Here is a 17,205-nt window from a genome sequence, read left to right on the forward strand (position 1 = left end):
GTACTATCTCTTTAGACATTGTGAATGTTGATGTTTTCAAAGACTGTTGCTTTATAGTCTCCAGATGTTGTCTTGGTAGTACTAAGTGTTTTCTGACTGCACTTACGTTCAATGTCTTCAGTCTCCCCTTAACCATTGTTCAATAAAAAGTTGTTACCACCCCACCCTAACCCCCATAAATTTTTGCTAAATTGAAATTTTGTCTTTGACAAAATKATTTCACAAATCCTTGTTTGAACAGTATTCTTTCTTTAGTTGGTAGACTGCCTTTCATTTTTTATGCTTTTAGTTGTGTAATGAGTGGTATACACTTTAAAATATTCTTTGGGGAAGGGGACAGGSGAGGAGGTACTTCACTTGCATGTAGACCGAATTAGTGAAGTAATAGCTTGAGTTAAAGGTAGGGGAAATTATGACTGTATTACTAACTTGTTGCGTCCACCCACATTATCTTTTTGTTCTTCCTTTGGTCCCTCTGCCAGCAAAAAGTTGTGTCTGTTTTCAGTGAGCTGTGCTAGAGCAGGAGAAGAAAGCAGAGGGGAGAGAATAGAGAACTGTGTTGRCGATGCTGATGTAGCTGTTTGTGTCTGGTGGGTGAAAGGCTCCATTCATGGGCAGTCATTTTTACTGTCCTRCACATACTCACGGAAGAGATTGCAGATAAGTTTGAAGTCTGCCATCTGGTCTGGCACAGTTCAGCATCACCCCCCACCCTCCCAATATGAGAGTTCTTTATGTCTGTAACCCAGTTTGCACAGCTGAGAGATTCTGGTCATACAAAGATAATTCAAAATTCAGCAGTCAGTATCACTATATGATTTAATTGCATTTTCTTTTTACGCTTTTACATAAACTCGTAGATTTAGACTTGGTCCATGAGGGGTAAAATCATGAGAAGGGACTGCCAGTGCCATAAAGCTACATGATTTTTTTCTTCACTTGACAGAGTAGGCAGTGTAGAGTAAACATTAATGTTTCAGGGAAAACAAGGGAGCTTTAGAGGCATGATAGTTGGTAGCAATTGTCATGTAAGCTCAGCACACATAAATGAATCTCTACCGGCTAAAARATCCTGTGGGATAAAATGGAAAATTTGAAATGGACATAAGGGAAAACAAAGTTTGTGTTTCAGAGCAATTTTGCCATAGTTCTTACATGGACATGGTGGCGTTTCATTTGCCTATGCAGTGGTATAACACAGAAACTTTGGTACCCATTTAAAATTACTGAGGGTCATGTTTAATGTGGGATTTCTAAATGTTGCATTGTATGAAAATGCAGTTAATTGTTTATGCAGAGAAATAAATGGATAATATATATGGTCTTTGTAAGGCAATGGTGTCTTAAAATAGATATGGACTGCTGAGCCACATCTGTTATTTGTGGGTGATTTAAAGAAGAGTTGTGGTCTATTTTAGCTCTTGCAGGAATAGGGCATTATTGGCTTTTATATTTTGGGACCTTCAAGTTTGAGTAGTTTTCCTTAGGGCACACGTGTGGTTAGCAGATATAAAGGATGTTAGACTCCAGTTTGTGAGAGTAATCACAGATAAGCAACAAACAAGGCAGAGGTTTGGATTGTGTTTGTTCTAAAGATTTTTAAAAAAATTCATTTCATTTTCTGTCAGTTTTGTTATGTTCTTAGTTTATTACACAAACTGTATTCTAGATTTCCAGTTAGCCTTTTCCTAAGCTGAAAATAGTCAATGGAAAGACTTAATTTGAAGCACAGTTAGACCATTTTTTCCACTTTTTTTTCCAATTATTAGTCACAAAATGTTCTTTAGTAAGTCAACAGTCAGGGAAAATTGTGCAAGTCTGTCTTTCTGAAGCATTACTTTGGCTTCTAGTTTTGTTGGCATAAGAAGTGTGAGCCATCCAGTTTTCAAATGTTCTTGAAATACATGTAAAATGACTCCTCATTTGCCTGATTTTTGGAGGCTTTCAATGCATTCTCTGAGATAAACGTGATTTTATAAAATATAAACAATATTTATGTATTTCAAATACATAATCAAATGTGCTTGGCTGTTCATAATCATCATCTGATATGCTAGAACCCAAGGATTCCTAATACACTCTTCCCAATGCCTGCAAAAMTAGCACATAAATTGTTTTTCGCATTATACTTGGAATCTGCAAAGCAAATGGTGGGAAGGGATAACTGTGATTTTTTTTTTTTTTTTTAAGGATTTTCAGCTGGGACCCAAGGGAGACATTCTAAACRTTTTGTTTACTACACATGCCCAGAATGGTAGCTTCCAAAAATTGGGGTATATAGATTTAAAATATGTGATAAGGAAACAAGAATTTAAACATTATCCTTGCATTGGTAAATCTTGATTCTCCACTCAGTGTATCTGACTTATTTTATAGCTATAAATTTAAAATTTATTGTGTAATTTTTCCACCTAGGAGATGACTAATTGAGATGTAACAGAACCATAAAACATGCAAGAACAGTTTTTCTTCTGTCAGCTTTGCCTCACACTGATGAATAAGCTTAAAAGTTCCCTCCCTGGAGGGAGCAGGAAAATGGACAAGTATAATATATATATTGTTTCATGCTGCTGGCTGGCGAGGCTGGTATCCACTAAAAAATTAGAGTTATGGTGTTCTTTGTTACACCAGTGTGAGCACCAAAGGCAATCTCTCTACCTAAATGTACTGTTCTTTGTAGTTTTTCTGTGAGGTGGGAGTCATCTATGGACAAGCAACTGAACTCTGCTGTCCCAAATGTGTATATAAGCACACTTTAAGATGAATCTCTTCGCTTTTATGCCTGTTCCATAGCACTTTAGAAAAATACTTGTGTTTATGGAACGATTTTTTGAGGAAAATGTTGTATCATTTATACAAAGTAGCCAAGAAAATGATTGCTMRGAGGTTCCCTCTTACCAGATTCCTCTGCAAGAGAAAAAAATACCATAGATGAATGACCAAATAAATCGAGGCAGCACACTCTTGGAACTAGGCACTAGACCTGAGTTGAGAGATTAGAAGTCTTGCCTTATGATGTTAACAAGCTTTGTCAAAAGTGTGCTGCAGGGGAACTGTGTACATTGGTTGCAGTTTCCAGTGAAGATATCACTCTGCTAGTTGTGATTAACTAACAGCTTTTAAAAGAGACAATTTATTTGTAGATATACCAGTCTGCTTAAAACAAAGACAAATTTCTTTACTTTTTCTGCAGCAATTGATTTGATTAGGGGTGTGAAATATGAAATCTCTAGGAAGTTAGGAACAGATTACTTGTTTGTCTTTATTTCAGGTTGCCAAAAAAGAAATTGGGGACAGATGACAAAAATGAAGAGCACAACTTAACTGCCAGTTGTGGAACACTAAACTCTTAAAAGGGGAAAAGGATTTATGTTGTTTTCCTGAGTTATTCCTAACCTATAGCATGAAAGCTAGGGTTTACAAGGTTTGTAAAGGAGTTTGAACCTCCCAAAATAAGACTATATGTTCTGAAGAAACAATTGAGAACTGGCCTTTTAGCTGTGTTCGTTTTGAGCATGCTGCTTAGATTCAAACAGTAGATTCAAACAAAACCAAATAAAGCTACATGTACTCTTAGGTTTTCTTAGGTTTCCTTAGGTTTCTTAGCTGCTTTGATATCTTGTTTTCTGTGCGACAGGTAGAGGCCTTCACAGGATGAAGTCTCTGATACTCTGTAAGTAATGGAGTTAGGAATCAATTAGTCATAGTAGACTAAGTTTGGGGGTTTTTTCCCCTTTTTTCTTTAGGTCTTCCTCTTAATGGACCTTTTTTTAGACTGATCAGACAACCATTTTCTGTGAAATTATACTCCGTCTTATTTTGGGAGGTTGTTCTTCTTTTGGGAGAATTTCACTGCTTGAAACTTTCTCCCTGCAGACATATGGTATTTGGGATTTCATGTTTTGTTTATGCTAGTTTAGATCCATGCCACTGATGAATTGGGCAGCCCTGCTCCGTTTCATGTTGGTGCTGTTGTTTATGCAACTGCCTAGTGATTTGGAACAGCTTTCCTGAAAATAATCCTGTGAATTAGTTGTTCATTGATTCATTGGACCACATGATCAAAATTATTGCTGTCCACGCAAGAGATGTGAGAGCTCATAGCTGGGAGGATAACAGGACTGCTTCTTTATTGCAGCAGTTTAGTCTTAAATTTCTAAAAAGGAGCAGTGAAATGAAGCTTGGACTGAATGTTCACCAGTTTTTGCAATCCTGTCTGTCCTGCTTTGTCTTTAGTAACTTGTGTTCGGCAGGATAGCATCTCACCTGACCAAGGGAGGTGAATGGGCTAGCACAGAGTGCACCTCATGCATACAAAGCAGCAGTTTGTTTATATGAGATGTCCACAGACATGTTACTTAAATTACAGTGAATTTCAACAGGGTTAGTCAGTCAGGACTGGCATGTAGTTGTAAACATCCCTAATATTTAAGAAATACTTGCCGTAAAATAAGATTCAATTTTTTTATTTTATTCCAGTTGCCTGAAGTGAAATGGAGTTGCAGGAGTTGTAGGAGGGAGAGTTGTCCACTCAGGAGCACAGAGTAATTGCACCAGGTTCCCCACTCCCTTGTGTGGCTCCACCATGCTCTGCAATTTAAAGGAGACTGCTGTACACTCCCACCATGAACTCTGGCATTCTTGATCTTGGCCAGTCTTTGATTCAAGAGTAGTAGTGTGCAATCTAGCTGAAAGGCTGGGCAGTGCTCTTGTGAGAGGACACAGCCTTGAGGTTTTTTTAATTGTGATGCTCCAGCCTTCACTGAGACTTACAGACTACAATTTTGATTCTGGCTTAGTCTGATGTCTGGCTTAGTCTCAGACAAATTTAGGTATCTTCTCATGAGAGTACACAAAGCAAGATTTTGATGATGCCCCAGCCAGTAATCTATTTCATGGCCAGATGTGCAGAGGTTTTTAAAAACATCTGTATTATAAATGACACACATCTTCCTTTCCTTTCTCGGGGACACTTTGTCTAAGGTAACTGACTAGTAATCAGTAATCACTAATAAACCAGTTGGTTACTAATAGAAACCAATTGTGGAAAATTTCTAAGTAGTATCATTTGAGAAAATTTTTATAAGCAACTCTAGGATGACTTGAGCAAAGGAGGTTGAACCAGATCACTGTCTGTGGTCCCTTCCAGGCTAACCCCCTCTGTAATTCTGTGAAAACACATGTTGTGTGTGCAAGAGTCAGGCAGCTTTGTTACCAGTGCTGCTGCTTCGGTTTCTTAGTGCCTATTTTCTTTTTTTCTGAGGTTTTAATAAGAATAAACTGTAACCCCTTTTACAACAAATTTTCTTAATATCTAGTCTAAACCTCTGGTGCAACTTGAGGCCTTTCATCTTGCCATATCTCTTGTTACTTGCAAGAAGACACTGTCACCCACCTGTCTACACCTCCTTTTGAGTGGTTGTAGAGAGTGGTCAGGTTCCTCAACCTATTTTTTTCAAGGCTAAACAACCCCCTTTGCAAAGAAAAGCAGAAACTAGATATTTTTAGTTAGACATTTATCATATTGTTTCCATATTAATACATTCTGTATGAATACATAATCTCAAAGAGATTTGGAAAGGAAATTTCTCCTTTCCCATCTTCGGATCAAAATTACAAAAATTATGTTTAATCTTTAATTATTGAGTTCTCTTTTGAAAATAGTGGAATCTAATACTTGAAGCTGGAGTCTAAAGAATTCAGTGTAGGATGTAGTTGAAATGGAAGCTATAGTAATCTTTTCAGTAAAGTTGTACAAGCATATAGCTCTCTGTTGAATACTATATACTGAGTTTCCCTGATTTTTGGTGTTTTTCTTAGGGACAGAGAATGCTTGTAAAAAAGGTATTCATAGTGTTTCTCAACTGTGATATTAAATCCACACTGGTGGCACAAGGGTGCCACCAGCTGGTTTAATTAAATATATGTATTTAATGGTRAGCTCTTATGAAAGAGTTTTGCAAGAAACATGGCAAGATAATTACATGCATAAGTCCTCAGTGTGCTCTTACTGCCTTTTTTAATGTACTAAGGTAAGTTATTCTGTTGTATGTGCCTTCAGTGAATGGTGTCTTTGAATGTACAGATAGTATTTAACAGGAAAGGAAGTTTTCTATTTAATATGTTTAAGGCCTTAGAACAGTAAGATAAATTATTTTAGCAGATCACCAGGTCATCTTTTTCTTACACTTCACACCCCAGTTTTTTAATATTRTTTGTAAATTGTTAGTGTTAAGAACATATTTGACACCTTTCTGACTGTGCTGCACTGGTTTTAAAATCTGTATGCCTGTATTCTCAGCCCTTACCTTAAATTCAGAGGAATTAGATACAACTCAGTCTCTTAGCAATGAGATTAAATCTTTCTAAGTTGATCCCATTTATTTCTGTAATAAGTGATARTCAAACATTGAACACTGATCCATTTTCTTGTAACAATTTTTTAAAAACATGCAAGTAGAATTGAAGAAAGGAGGCCATGTCTAATAATAGCATTTTACTTGTGGACTATTGGCCTGCTACCATGGCAAGATAGGCTACACRGCCTTCATGCTTCAGAACCCAGCTAGACAGCTCAGTTTATCACCTCTTCTAAAACGATTTTCTTAAAATCCACCCATCAGTTATTGTCTGTAAAAAATAAATCTAATATGCTTGGTAATTCGGTGATAGTTTAGAAATATTTTCAGGTTTGGGKTTTTTTTTGAAACTGACTCGTAGCTCAAGACCTCATAACCTCAAGAATTAAAACAACCCAGTGAATATTTCRTTATAGAAACGACAGGGATAATAGATTAGAAAATTTTGAGGTTTTAGCCATGTACAGCATTACCAGTCATTTAGTTTAGTGCAACAAATTATATTCTGAAAATCTGAAGCGGTATTTTCATTTTCCTGGTTGCTTGTCCCTTCTGTCATGTTTAGCAAATATTCTTGGCAGATATAGGGTTGGTGATGGGTATAAAAATCTTCAGGTGCTGAAAAAACTATCTGCCATAAGCAGCTACTCTGTACTAAAGTACTGTGTTGAGTTTTCTGTAAACACTGAAATGCAGTTTTCAACAGTTGGTCCATGAATGTCTGGTATTTAGATCTGCAGGTAGTGGATGTTACATTTCTATCTTCAAAGAATGGATATAGGAAATCTTTGAAGTCCAAAACATAATTTGGAACAAGACTGTAGTCCATATTCTTATAAACATCAAATAAAGCTGTCTTTGCTGGTTGAACTGTGCATGAACATTGTTAATGCTTTTGTCCTAATGGCATCTAATGGCATCGGAAGTGTTAATGCTAATTTTATTCAAATCTAGTATTCTATGTTGTTGATTATCCACAGCAGCTAAAGTTTGTTACGGAGACATTAATAAGCTTATTTATCTGGTTTTATTACTTCTGATATTTTGATCATCATACCTGAATATTTTCAAGTAAAAATATTTTTGCACTAAGTACTTTTGTGCACAGTTGTTTTGTCATTCCTTGAAGAAAGGTATACATTTAATTTTGTAGAAAGTTAATTTTCCAATCAGCATATCTTTTTTAGCATTTTGAGGATTTTTTTATTATTGAACATCCATGGTTTTCAGTGTGACTTGGAATAATTGCTGTTAGGAGTTTTCCTGATTTTGGTAAGTTTTCTTCCATATTTTTGTCTAAGTCTTTAAACTAGGCTGAGTTCCTGCAACTTAGTTTAAGTCTATTCCGTACTATGAGGAATGACTAAACCAGAAGCAAATAGACTCCTATGTRTTAGAGTTGTCTCCAAAAGAAGTGRTTTTGGCATAAAAAATTTGAAAACRTATTTAGTACCTGATGGTAGGCTTCAAGTTTGCTTTTTTAAGAGAAAGAAGAGTACTTTTTGAAGATAATACAAAGAAAAAACTTGGTGAGTTTTGGGGTATAATGTTATGGCCTGTCCCAACTTTCTGGTATGAAGTCTTATAACAGTTCATATTGACAGATTCCACCCAACAAAAGGAAACGTGATATTGCCTCTTAAGAGTCCTCTTAAAGCCCTATAATTTCTTCCTTCCTGCATGCTCACTGGCTTCTGGTATTTTGAGTTCTGCCTGAGTAGCAGTGATGCTGGATTAACTGGGAATCCTGACCAGAGTATGACTCCCTAATAATAATTTAATATATCAAAGTATAAGTGTTGGTTTTTAAATTCTTTTATCAAAAGAGTGATTTTTTCGATCCCCTCTTAGTAGAAAATTATAATATCTGCTAASGTCTGTTAGGTGAACTTTTTTACACATATAATGGAAATAACTTTAAGAAGCTCTTTCATTTTTACTGCCTTTGCAGTAATAATTTTATACAAAAACTTATAACAAGGTATGGCTGTTACTAATGGCTGGAATTTAAGAAAGCTATACTATACATAAAAAATACAACTTCAAAAAACCYAACTTCTAGTAGAAATAAAGATTTATAGGTCGCTTTAGACTGTACGCATRCTATATACTCTTTTTGTTTGCCCTCCCTACTTGCTGACATAGGAATACTTGATCTTTCAAAGAATTTGGTAAATTAGGCATCAAATCTTGACTTGGTCTTATTCATGCTCAGTTAGCTGGGCTGAGTATTTTAGTGATTGCAGAAATTAAATATTCTTCCAGCACTGTTACAATCKGGTTCTTCTATGGTTTCATGCTTAGTATAAAGAACCGCATGGTTTTATCTTCTCTGAAGCTTTGTCAAATTTTGATGTATACATTATATTTCAGACTACTTTAACCTTCCAACCACATTTAATTCGGTTTGTATGACAATTTGAAAGAAACCTTTAAAACTGAAAATAGCCCTTGCAAGAAATGATGGCATTGTACTGGGGARACAGTCAGCTTACTGCAACAGTATAGAAAAATTCATGGCACTGCATGGGAGAGACACAAACTAGTTTATGGAACTGGAGTTGGTTTTATATCCTGAATGAATATGAGGCACTGGGGGAGAGGTGACTTGCCAGAGCTTGAGTTTTCATTGTTGTTATGGGAGCAGATGGAAGAACAGATGCTTTTCATGGTTGAAGACCAGAAATATCTACCCAGGAGTAATTAATATTTTGATTTTCCTAGATTTTATCACTGTTCTTTTTAGTCTAKTGAAGTACTTGGGGCAGAAAGTAAGCCAGTTTGTTGTTTGGGCATTTATGTTGTCAGAGTTTTGATACATATTTGAAGTCCAGAAGTAGAGAGGAAGRGTAGGCTATTTCAATCCTCTGTGTGGACCACTGTGATTGTACTATCTAGAAAAAAAAAATTATCTTCCCCTGAACAGTGGAGTATTCTAGGAGCAACATCTGTTTACCTCAAAGCTTGATGTTTGAGATTAAGTCTTTCTTTGAAAAAGACTGCATGCTTTAAAACTGGATTGTGAAAGTAACACATGATTTTCTAAAATGAAATTTAATTTCTTTTCTATTGGYTTGTGCATATCAAATATTTTTACAATTGTATGTTTATGTCATTATTGTTTAGCTGAGCTATAATTTCTAGGACTTGAGCTTTCCTATTGCTTTGCTATGTCTGCTCATCCTAACTTTTAAGTATGTGCAGTACTGCAGAATTTGTTATAGATTAGGAAGAATCCATGCACTAGAAGATCTAGGTCTGGAAAAGAGCTGTTGCCTTCCAGTTTCTAGGCAGCAGATGTTAGCTCTGCAGCTCCAATTAGCTGGTAGTTGTCATCACACTGATGTTCCACATTTTACTGGCCAACCCCTATTCCTATAAAATATCATTATCAAAGTTTCTAGTAGCTGTTACTAAGAAAGTAAGTAAGAAGTATATGGGCATTCCCATTTTTAGATAGAAGTTCCTTAGTGGAGAAAATTGAGTTAAATGCAGGGTAGCAGCAACCAAGATGACCAATGACAGGAAGAAGGTTAATTGGCCTACCTTGACCTTCCCTGTGGGAGAATTATTCTCCAGCAAATAGTATTTCCTTTAAGGAGAGATTGAWTATACTCTCTTTATCTTGACACTATTGTTCACTAATAGGCTAGGACAGAAGATGACTAAACTCTAAGGAAGGAGCGACAAGTGTACATTGTAATGTTCCTTCTACTGCAGTGCTCCCTTCACCAAGAAAGTGGTCCATGTAAATCAGAGTCAATGATGACTGACAAGAACTCTGTGAAGAAACTCTTAGAAGAATTTCCTTGGACCTGTCATTGGATTTTTATGTATACCTCTGGGGTTTGGATTGAGCCAGCCATTTTATTCTGCAAGTTGTGTTAGCAGTATGTTGTAATGAGACCAATTTTAAACTGTGTGGGAAGTTAGAGCCTCTGTGTAGGAAAGGATACAGTTCACTGTGACTGTAAATAATTATAACCACGTTTTACAAACCCTCAGCAGTGTGCTTTGAGCTAGGCAGCACAGCTGTGCTTCTAAAACATAGGATGAGACAGTAATTAATATGCAAGTAGAAAAACTTTCATCTACTCTGTAACATAACCTGTGTCTATATTAGTGGATAAATACACAGGTGGAGCTTTGACTGAAATCTGGCTTTCACTTCAAATGCTGTGAGGATTCTTTCCCGAGCTGTAACTTTTAAAACCTCCTCAAGGTCCTCAAGCCTCCTCCTTACCCATCCCAGCATGTGGTGGTCACATCAAATGACCTTGCAGGAGCTATATTCACCAAACTATTTGGTACTGCCTTGCATGAAGTTGTAGGCATAGGCTACATAGGCATAGGCTCTTCATTTTTTTAAGATTGTRCCTTATTGTAGCACTGAAGAAGAGGTGGAATTCTGTATTGCTGAGTACTAAAACACAGTGTAGTAGGTATTTATAGTTGTCACACCTTGTTCTGTACAACATTGAAACAAATAAGGCTGAGGCAATTGCAACCACATGGGACAAAACTTGCAGCATAGTGGTGATACATAGCAGATGTACAATGCTCTTGTTAAGTGCCAGAGTACTAGTCTAGTTTCCTAAGCAGGCTTGACTGTGTGGTTCTGCAAATCCATTGCATGATGATGATTTTGTTGCCTGGAGCAGGTGCTCCAGAAGATAATCACTTTGGTATCTGTAATTAACTGATTTCTGTCTTTCTTCACTGGTTGCTTCCCCTCTATTGATTTTGCTTCCCATTTTGAAAACACATGAAATTATATTTTCTGCTAATTTGTCTTCCCAAGAGAACCATGGGGATTTGTAATTTTATAATTTGGATTATACAAGAGRAGAGAGACTTAAGTCCTTCAAGAAAAAGGATGTGAGCTTTAAGTCACATTGATTTATTGTTTTGGTAACACCTTTCTTCTTTAAGAATGAAGCAGCAGCCAATGTAGAAAGCATAAAACCAGGATGTCTCCTGGATGGCCAGTTTATAGTGGCTTTATGTTTGTGTAGTGGAAGTAGAATGCTTAGGAGACTGGACAGGATTTTGAAAAACATTTTAAGTGTGTGTTTTCATACTTTTATAGTTCTAAATGTCTTTACAAATAAGCTTTCTCTTGCAGAAAAGAAACCAGTGGCAGGTAAGCAAAAGTTTTTTAAWTCTATTGGGTGACATTTTGTACAGGAGAAGATTAAAATAGTGTCTTCTATCAGCACAATTTCTTTTACATCCATGTATCAGGCTCGTAGTATTTGGGAATGTTCATGTTTTTATGGGAGGGAAGAAGAGTGATGATGTAGGGTTTTTTTTTCTTTTAAACTCTGCTTTATCTTCTGTAATCAAGACACCATAAAATTACTGTACTGACTTCCTTTGACTTATGTTCTTTCTCTTTCTTCCTGCACAAGCACTCCTATTTGGACAGGGAAACCTCCCTTCTTCTGAGAAACATTGCAGGAAAGCCTTCTCATTTGCTGACCAAGGTGATGATGCTTCTTTCTACCTGTATGTGACTATTTCTATGTAGAAAGAATGCTTTTGGTGTGTGCTATGCTTCTCCACCCCTCCCCTTTCCAGGAACTTCTGCATTTACTTAAATGATTTTTCCTGATGATCCAAGGTGCTTTTAAAGGCTGAATTGTGTTGTTTGTTTCTGCACGTTTATCAAAGTGTTCAAGTTCTTGACAAATACTTAATAATCATGTTAGCAGGTAAAATTGCCTTAGTTGGAAAGGGAATGTGCTGAGCTAGAAGTTCTTTTGTTCGTATTGCCATTCACTAGTTCAAAAATAAAAAGATCCTAACTGTGAAAAGTATGTGGGAGTGTTCAATAGTTGTAAAAGGCATTAGTAATCTTAAAATAAGTTCTCTTGCTTTATCAAAGACAAGCTAGTAAGTAATGGGATATTTTTATATAACTTTTGAATGATTGTAATRTGGGGAGAATATTCTCTAAGACTGTGGTCTAATGAGCCAGGTATGTACAAATTTTGATTATAAATKCATTTTCTTTACAGGAGAGAGATTGGTAATGTACTAGGAGATTATAAATTGTTGTCCAGTTTGCTAAGAATTACATGTTCTGTATGTATTTCCTTTGAAATTAGAGTATGAGGGAAGGACCAAGCTATAAATGTCTGATGAAAATACACTCTGGGATGAAAAATGGCTTGGTGTAACTCAGAACTTTGAATATTTGGTAGCTGAGGTGTCAGATGTCTCTRTTAATACATACTGCAAAACCATTTCTGTTAGTTATTTTTTAATTCACAGACATTGTAGTGGAAAGACCTCAGGCAAGCCTTAAGTAACAAAATGCAACTTGGCAACTTCAAAACAATAAGGATGGTGTTTGCTGAGCATAAGTAGTCTGTATTGAGCAACAAAAGTTTAGAATTAGTTTACTGCCTTTTCTTAAATACCTTAATATTCTTCTCAAAATGCTCAGCATGTATCTTGACAACAAATTTTCAGGCTGTATTGCAGAGGAGGACAAATACCCAAAACAAAGAAATCTTCTGCTCCTGTGATTGTTTTGCTTAAATTGCAAGTCCTTATCTCTGCCTTGGCCCACCCCCAAATAGCTCTTGGCTCCTCTGCATCCCCGAAACAAAGCAAACAGCTACCAAAACAGCAATTGGCTTGACTGCAAATAGATTAACAACAGTTGTGGCACAAACAGAAACCACAATTTTCTTTCATCTCCATGTGTCTTCAGATCCTCCCTTTGGTTGTTTATGAATGAATGCGTGTTAGCTACCAGATGGGAACTTCATTTTWAAAAGTGCGTTAAATGGTCCCTTTGTGTCCTATGACCATGGAGTAACTCATATCAGACATTCTAATACACTCCAAAGTTAAATGTTTGTATTTATAAATCTTCATGTTGACYGATTAGACTTCACAGCTCTTTTATTTAGGTGCTTCTGGTGAGCTTGCTGAATTTTGAGGATAATGTTTGATCAGCTTGTGACTGTTTCCGTACAGCTGTACCTTCATTTCTGACTACTGAGCACACAGGCCTGGTGCAGAACTTCCTGGTTCTGTTCTGACCTCCTGCAAACAGAAATATATTTAGCAAAATGATGAAATGAAAGTCCACTTTGCTGCTTAGATCTCTTCAGCTTGCTGTAACATTGGATAAGCYCCTGTTTGAGTGAAGCAGTCCTGAGAAATGGCACATATCCTTGTAGCAAGGKGTTAGATCAGTTGATTGTAGGATCATGTTGCAGGTCTATGTCAGTGTCCCTGCTGTGTCAACTGTGTCTTACTGTCTTTACTGTTTCTGGTTTCTTCCCCTTCTCTCATATGTCTCTCTTATACTGAGACTAGAGACACTTCAGAGGAACAATATTATTCTTGTCCTCTGGTAATACAACTAATTGTAAAAATTCAAGTCATGGACTAGATTSCTTCTGCATTACAACCATGCACACAGTTTCTCTTGCAGTACAGAATAGATCTCAGCACATAAAATTATTTGTTTTGGTGGTCTCTTCATTTTTAGATATAATTCCAGGTGTTATTGTTCATTCATACACAGCTTTCAAACTTTTTTTCAAAACAGGAAGAAGTGAAAGCATATCTGTAAAACTAAGTTATTGAAYATTGAAAATAAAGCGATGTAGCCTTACTGTCAAATCTGCAACCTTGTTTTCCTACAATAAATATCAAAAACTAAGCTTTGTACTCAGTGAAATTAGAGCACATGCAAATAATTTTGAGAAAGTATTCAAGGCTCAAATACATCTCAATTTTGGCCATCAAAATAGAAAGGTAGCATGCTGGATTTTGAATTGAGCATTTCTTCTACTGTTCTGATGCATATGAAGCTGAAACATTTAGGAAGACAGATGATAGTGATTTAATACTGTAATGATTTAGATAGTATGTCAGCATCTGGAGGTAAAGGAACCTTTTCTTCCCAAATAGCAGGGATGTCATTCTTCTTTTCTTGTTTATCTGAAATACAAAAATTCTTCTTATGAGTGTTGATTCTCTTGCTTTGTACATTTTGGTTACTGCACACTGTAATTCTATCAGACTTTTGATTAAATCAGTTGKGATGTTGGCTTCATGCATCTTGTGGCCTGAGAGGCCACTCTGATTCAGATGTGCTCATTCTTGAATTAAGCATCTGTTTGAAATTTTTTTTAATGCAGTTTAAAAATGCAGCAATTGATTTCTAATCTGCAAAGAATCTAAGGACAATTGAAAAACTCTAGCCWCCTATGGACACTTTCTGAGGAAGTTGTGATGGCCTGTGTAGTTTTAATGTCCTTTGTCTTTTTTACTATGGTAATGAGATTATATACTTTGTCATTCTAATAAAAACATAATTTTTCTATTATTTRTAGTAATCTGTTGTGGTTGCATTAGACAATCAACCAATGTTCTGAAATCTGCACTTTTCCACCTATCAGTTGAGCTTTTTGTCCAGCTGAAACTCCTTTCCAGTTATTGTAGTGTCTCCTCTTTACATTGTAGTTGTCTTTCCACTCTCAGTCTTCCTTACTGTGATTTCTAAGGTCYCTTCTTCTGCCTGGTTTGTTTGGATATTTTCCCCTCTCCTTTCCTGTTTTTCTCCTGGTCCCAGATCCCAGTACTTACACTTCTTGTGTAACTGTTTGCCCTAGTGAGAAGCCTGCCCTAGACCCTTTACTAGACAGGTCCTATTCGGAGGCAAGTGGGATGATAATGTAGAGCAGATGGTTGCTTCAAGGCATAAAGAGACAGTGAAATTCCTTTGGTTTTTTTTTATGTCATCGCTGCCACTTTTGTCAAATCTARTCTGAGTAGTCTTTAGGGCAGATGGTAGAAGGTACAACTCTGCTGATTAAGGTTCTGTTCTGCCATACCTGGAAGCATAACTTCAAAAGGGYACAGTTCCACTTGGAGGCATTAACCACTGGTGCACCTGAGAGATCAATACCAGGTCCAATACTTCTCAACATCTTCCTTAGTGATATGAATGATGGGGCCTTCTTTGCCCTTTCAGACTGTGGGGAAGAAGATGCCTTCTGTCAGAAACTGTGACTAGGGCCAGTGTGACTTTGAGATGCATTGAAAATGTAACTGCTGCTTTCCAGTTTCCATTCAGAAGCCATCTTCTGTGTTTGAGTTAGGCTTCTAATAACAAAAAGTTTGTGAATGTTGAACAAAGTAGAACAAAGGAAAAATATGACACTAACTGACTGTAGTGTCATTGTAATGTCTGAGACCTTTTCAGGTGAGTAATTCTCAGACACAACCCCTAAACAATACTACCACTTCACAGCCATTTCCGTATTTTGTAGCATAATGCAATATGGTGACAATGTCAGGAATATTCCAGAGGCATGGAAAAGTCTGTGTTAAACTGGGAAGGAAGAAGGAGGAGATRTGTGATGAGTCTACATTAGAGAGGATGAACCCCTCATCAGGGTGAATGCACACACRCATTTAGTGATACTCAGGTCTTGCTTCCCTTTTTGCTTTACCCAGATAGATGTTATTTAGACGAAATGCAATAAGCATATGTTTTGAGAACAGCCATGAACTACTACTGTAAACACAGGTTCACTGTTTGTAAATGGACTGTGCCACAACTGCAGCACATTTTTAGGGTAGGAATATTCTATTTATCCTAATGAGTTTATCAAGAAATATGGAAGAACTGCTCTTAATATTCACACATTTGGTTTTAGTACTGATCACATACACTCTTGTTCTAGTGTTCTTTTTAATAATAAATGAAAGCAATCGACAGAAAAACTGCATTAATGTGATTAATATTCTGATTGCTATACATTAAATGTGAGGCTAGTAAAGGTGTCTTGAAGTTTTGGGCAGTTAGGTACTAATGGAGATGTTAATATGGTGTTCTCTGGTAACAGGAACCTCTGTGTCAGTACTAACTGTAAAAAAGACAGTCCCTGCAAAACAGGTGATTGCCTTTCTACCCAAGGCTAATCTGTGGCTGGGAAAATRAACACTGGATACCTGCTTTTAGTCCTTCAGAAGTCAATGTTACTGGTGTATTTAGTTATCTTCATTTTAAAAAAGAATTCAGAAAAGAATTAATCAAAGAAGAAATGTCTTTCTTTATGCATTTGTAATTTRTATCTACTTTGCTAAATTTGCTAAAATGAGGACTTTGTTATTTAGCTCTTTTAATCATTTAATTACTGGCTTTTCTAAGTACCTTTCTTAAGTGATGCCCCTCTACTTTTTTTGCGTTCTGTTTGTGCTCTCTGTAAAAGAGATAATTGTTAATAACAATTAAGAAATAACACTTGTTAATAACACTTAAGAAATGTAAAATGAAAGAAAAAATGAAACCCCAACCTAGCAGTGTTAGGCAAAAAATCATTTGAGCAAGGTCAGCTCTGTCATTGCGCGTGTCTTGCATCTTTAATGCTAAAACACAGCTGGAATATCTTGTAAGTGCATATTTAATTGGAAACTGGAGGAAGAAACTGTGTTTRTCATTATATCATGGCAATCTTAACTTCATTTTTTTTTTGTGTTATTCTTTCTGATATTTCACTGTAGGCTAAAATTAATCAAAACATAGTTCTGGTATATAAATTCCAGGAAAGGAGATGATTGAGACCTTTGCACTGAAGAGATATGCATTTTCCATTTTGGTTCAGAGTATGTTCAAATATTTTGGATTAACAGGTTCTATACATAAGTATGTTGCCAAGTATTCTTTAAATCAGGTGCAACATTTTCCATAACTGAAAGTAATCTTGGCTCAAAACTTCAAAATGCATGTGTCACAATAGTCCCAGAATAGTTCTGTAAAGTGAGGAATTTATGTTGCAATTTGACAGTGAAGTGTATTGCTACTAAAAGAGAA

At 36.3% G+C, this 17,205-nt stretch overlaps 1 protein-coding gene across 2 annotated transcripts in view; it reads left to right on the forward strand.

Moving 5' to 3' along the window:
* The window catches only part of RAPH1 (Ras association (RalGDS/AF-6) and pleckstrin homology domains 1), an 86,374-nt gene that overhangs the window by 42,164 nt on the left and 27,005 nt on the right, over positions 1–17,205 (forward strand). Inside the window, exon 5 of one of the 2 annotated variants that reach the window (XM_057372863.1) lies at positions 11,771–11,845. The exons of the other annotated variant lie outside the window; for it this stretch is intronic. Within the exon in view, the coding sequence (XP_057228846.1) occupies positions 11,771–11,845 (75 nt within the window). The remainder of the gene's footprint in view (positions 1–11,770; positions 11,846–17,205) is intronic. 2 annotated transcript variants of the gene reach the window in all.

Source organism: Malurus melanocephalus, unplaced genomic scaffold (genome assembly GCF_030028575.1).
Source record: "Malurus melanocephalus ecotype Western Australia unplaced genomic scaffold, MMel_1.1 scaffold_180, whole genome shotgun sequence".
In the NCBI taxonomy this organism is placed as follows: Eukaryota; Metazoa; Chordata; class Aves; order Passeriformes; family Maluridae; genus Malurus; species Malurus melanocephalus.